The 4028-nt window shown below is 34.9% G+C and overlaps 1 protein-coding gene across 1 annotated transcript in view; it reads right to left on the bottom strand.

The window, feature by feature from the left end:
* The window catches only part of LOC106467671 (protein SAAL1-like), a 17293-nt gene that overhangs the window by 7934 nt on the left and 5331 nt on the right, over window positions 1-4028 (bottom strand). The window contains exons 4-5 of the mRNA XM_013928043.2: window positions 3239-3362; window positions 653-738 (exon numbers count right to left, since the gene is read on the bottom strand). Of these exons, the coding sequence (XP_013783497.1) occupies window positions 653-738; window positions 3239-3362 (210 nt within the window). The remainder of the gene's footprint in view (window positions 1-652; window positions 739-3238; window positions 3363-4028) is intronic.

Genomic DNA, 4028 nt, shown 5'->3' with positions numbered 1-4028 from the left:
CTTGCTTGCCAATAAAGTACTACATTATCCAACACTGTTCATCTGGCCAATACCTTTTTTTTTTACTCATAAAAGAACCTTTTTTTCTTGCTTGCCAATAAAGTACTACATTATCCAACACTGTTCATCTGGCCTATACCTTTTTTTTACTCATAAAAGAACCCTTTTTTCTTGCTTGCCGATAAAGTAATACATTACCCAACACTGTTCATCTGGCCTATACCTTTTTTTTACTCATAAAAGAACCCTTTTTTCTTGCTTGCCGATAAAGTAATACATTATCCCACATTGTTCATCTGGCCTATACCCTTTTTTTACTTATAAAAGAACCCTTTTTTCTTGCTTACCGATAAAGTAATACATTATCCAATACTGTTCATCTGGCCTATACCTTTTTTTCATTCATAAAAGAACCCTTTTTTCTTGCTTACCGATAAAGTACTACATTATCGAACACTGTTCAGTTACTGTGAAAAGATACTACATGTACTTATTGAAAATATGATGTCACAATGAAGACATCGTGAATAATGCAACTTCCACATACATACTTGTACACTACCTCCATGTCAATAACAAGTTGTTTTTTTCCCTTTAATCAACACTAAAAATATCAATTCTTAGCATATTTTATAATTTAACTTGTACTTACCTAATATCTTTAAAATGTCTTCATTCAGAGATAAAAGATGAAGAACATGCCAATACTCATCAAGAGCTTCAAAGTCTTCTTTCAAACTACAGGTTTATTAATTGAAAAGAAATGAGTGAATATTATTTTCATATGAAGCACAATTATCATTGTGATTTTCATAAAACCTGGTTTAAAAACTTTGTTTTTTTCATTGAATTTCATGTAAAGCTCTCAAGGACTATCAGTATTAGTCATCCCTGATTTTGAAGTGATAGACTAAAGGAAAGGCAGCTAGTTAACACCACCCTTTGCCAACTCTTGGGATATTCTTTACCAACAAATAGTGGGTTTGACCATCACATTATAGTGCCCTCACAGCTGAAAGAGCGAACATGTTCCATGACAGGATTCTATCCCATGACCTGTAGATTGTGAGTCGAGTGCCCTGACCAACAGGCCAAGTCAAGCCCTAGGACATTATAGTGCCCTCACAGCTGAAAGAGCGAACATGTTCCATGACAGGATTCTATCCCATGACCTGTAGATTGTGAGTCGAGTGCCCTGACCAACAGGCCAAGTCAAGCCCTAGTTAGAAAGTGGAAGGTAAGCTCAAAATATAAAGTTAACAGAACAAAATATCACTGAAACACCTTAAAAAAATTACTTTTATCTACAATAACTGTAAGCAAATATTGAAATCTTACTAAGTTCTGTTTAAGCTGTGACTTCTATATTTTGAAGTATTTAATAAAGGGTGATCACAAAAAAAAGTTTCACAGTTCAACAGGTCATATCTCACAAATGATACGACATAGGAAGGTGAAACTGCGTAGGAGTGTTAAAGGTATCATGTGGTTAAAAATGCCACATTTATTGCATCTTGCCACCAGCAGCACCACTGATCTTTATCGCATTTATCTCATAGGTATCTGTTGATCACCATGAAATTGATAAGTATGCATGAAGATGAAGTGTTGAAATTTTATTACACCAAAAGATGCGATGCTGAGGCAGATCTCAGGGAATAACATAAAGCAGGGATTATCAAACTGTGGTACGCATACCACTGGTGTTACGTGGAGCTAATGTCGGTGGTTCATGACACAATTAATATAAAAAACCATAAAGTTTGTAATAACCCCTATCTGATCTTTCCACGTACAAAAATATACTACTCTCCTCACTGACTACCTGCATAGACTCGCCAGTATTTTCTTCCCTTCAAATTGACAACAATGGTACCACATATTCGTCAATCGTGCTAGAAAAAACAATCGCATCCTTTGCATTAATGGGTAAGTGTTAAAAATGTGAATTTTTGTTACAAGTTTTTTTTATCTTTTTTTTAAAAATTAAATATGGATTTGTAATTTTAAAAATTAAACAAAAAGTGGTACACAAGCCTGAAATGTTTGAGAACCACTGCCATAAAGTAAATAACATCTGCAGATGGCCTTGTTTCAGTGTTGCTGTGCACAAGTCCATAAAAAAAACCTTGAGGAGACAGGTTGCACTTGTCATAAGCCACGTACAGGCAGACAACTGACACCAACTAAAACTATCACTGAGGTCAGTCAAGACGTAGCAGAACAAGTGCACATGGGTGCAGCGGTGCCCATCATGTTGCCCAGTGTCTGTATTTTCCAATTTCAACTGTTGATGAGGTTCTTTGGTCAATTTTATAAATGTTTCCTTACTAGGTGAATCAAGTTCAAGCATCAAAAGAAATGGATTTAATCCAAGGTGTTGATTTTGCATTGCAGTTCTTGGCAAGTCTGGAAGTCGATGACCAATTGTCTGCCAGTATCTTATGGACTAACGAAGCATACTTCACTCTTTCTGGAAGTGTCAATATGCACAACTACATTATCTGGTCAGAAACTAATTCACATGTAACAGTTCCTACATACTTCCACGATACCAGTTGACAATGTGGTGTGTTTCCACAGCTGTGTTTTTGGACAGTATATATCTTTTGAAGAATCATTAGCTCATGCACTGCACGTCATGCACAATGAATGCTGCAAGGTACCATGCAATGGTAATAAGTGATAGCCAGTAACGTTTTCATGCAGTACCCCTCCTCATATTGGTAACCAGAAGAAACATCTCGTACATATTGTTGGAGCACTGTAAGGACAGAATCATCTCATATCATTTGTCTTGTGAATGACCACCATGTTCGCTGGACCTAACACCAACTGATTTCTCGTTGTTAGGGTACCTTATGTCAAGCATGAACCATGAAAGCCCTTCACAATTCCAGACTTCAAGGATGCAAATGTTCAGGAAGTGGCTAACCTACTATACGAGATATATATGTTGTTGCAATAACATCCATTGTCATTCACACGCACATGCATTTTGGATGTTGGAGGAGTACATTTTGAACAGTTACCCTGGCTGATCAGACATTAGGTCAGACTGGTCAACATGAAACCCTTAACACCCCTGTACAATTTCACTTTTCTATAGTATACCATTAATGCTTCACTCTTTCTTTATAATCCCCCTGTATTCTAAACAGGTTCATGCATAATATGAGAAATGTAGAACTCTAACATAATAATTCTACGGTTTTAAGTATCCAAGATCCTTACTTACCGTAGCTGTTTTGCTCCTGCCGTTAAGGCTTTAATAAACTCTGATGAGCCAAACTGCAAGGAGAACTCATCAGATGCATGAAGGATGTAGTAAACCACTTGTAATGTTCCTTTTAGTAAATCAACTGTTGATAAACAAAAGGTAATCAAACTTGATTTGTTTATATAGCTATTACCTTCTAAACTTATTAAGATAATCAGAGTAACAAATTCAATCCATAAAATAAAGTTTTCTATCAAATTTTCCTCTTTTTTTATGGAAGGCAGTCAATAGTCAAATGATCACACTCTTAGGAATGCCATTATCAAGACTTAATACATAATAACTAATGAACTTAATAAGGTCCCACTCCATTCCTCATTATTAACCTACGTTTCAGGTTTATTTAGTTTTGTCTTTAGATAAGTTTTATTAAAACTAATACCAAGACTGAAATTTACTGTCAATATGATGCTAAGAGTTCTTGATGTAAATGCTTAGCTTATCATAAGGCATGCAGCTATCAGCTACTTACCATAATTCGTAGTTTTCAGATAAACAAAAAAGAACTAAATACAATTACTTTTTATTATTATATATTTTTTGTAATCTCAAAAGAAAAGTTAGAGCAATTTTATGGTATTTTATTTATTAACTATTCTAGCTTGTACAAGTTTTATTTTTACACAAGCTGAAATACCCATCCTTTGTCTCTGTTATGAACTTAAAAAAAAATGAGGGGGGTGGATGCTATGATAAATAACACAAAAAGTCTAAGTTTCACCAATTTATTTATACAATAACATATGAT

The sequence above is a fragment of the Limulus polyphemus genome, unplaced genomic scaffold, assembly GCF_000517525.1.
Source record: "Limulus polyphemus unplaced genomic scaffold, Limulus_polyphemus-2.1.2 Scaffold2700, whole genome shotgun sequence".
In the NCBI taxonomy this organism is placed as follows: Eukaryota; Metazoa; Arthropoda; class Merostomata; order Xiphosura; family Limulidae; genus Limulus; species Limulus polyphemus.
The sequence above is the reverse complement of the archived record's forward strand: the minus strand, read 5'-3'. Positions and strand labels throughout refer to the sequence as shown.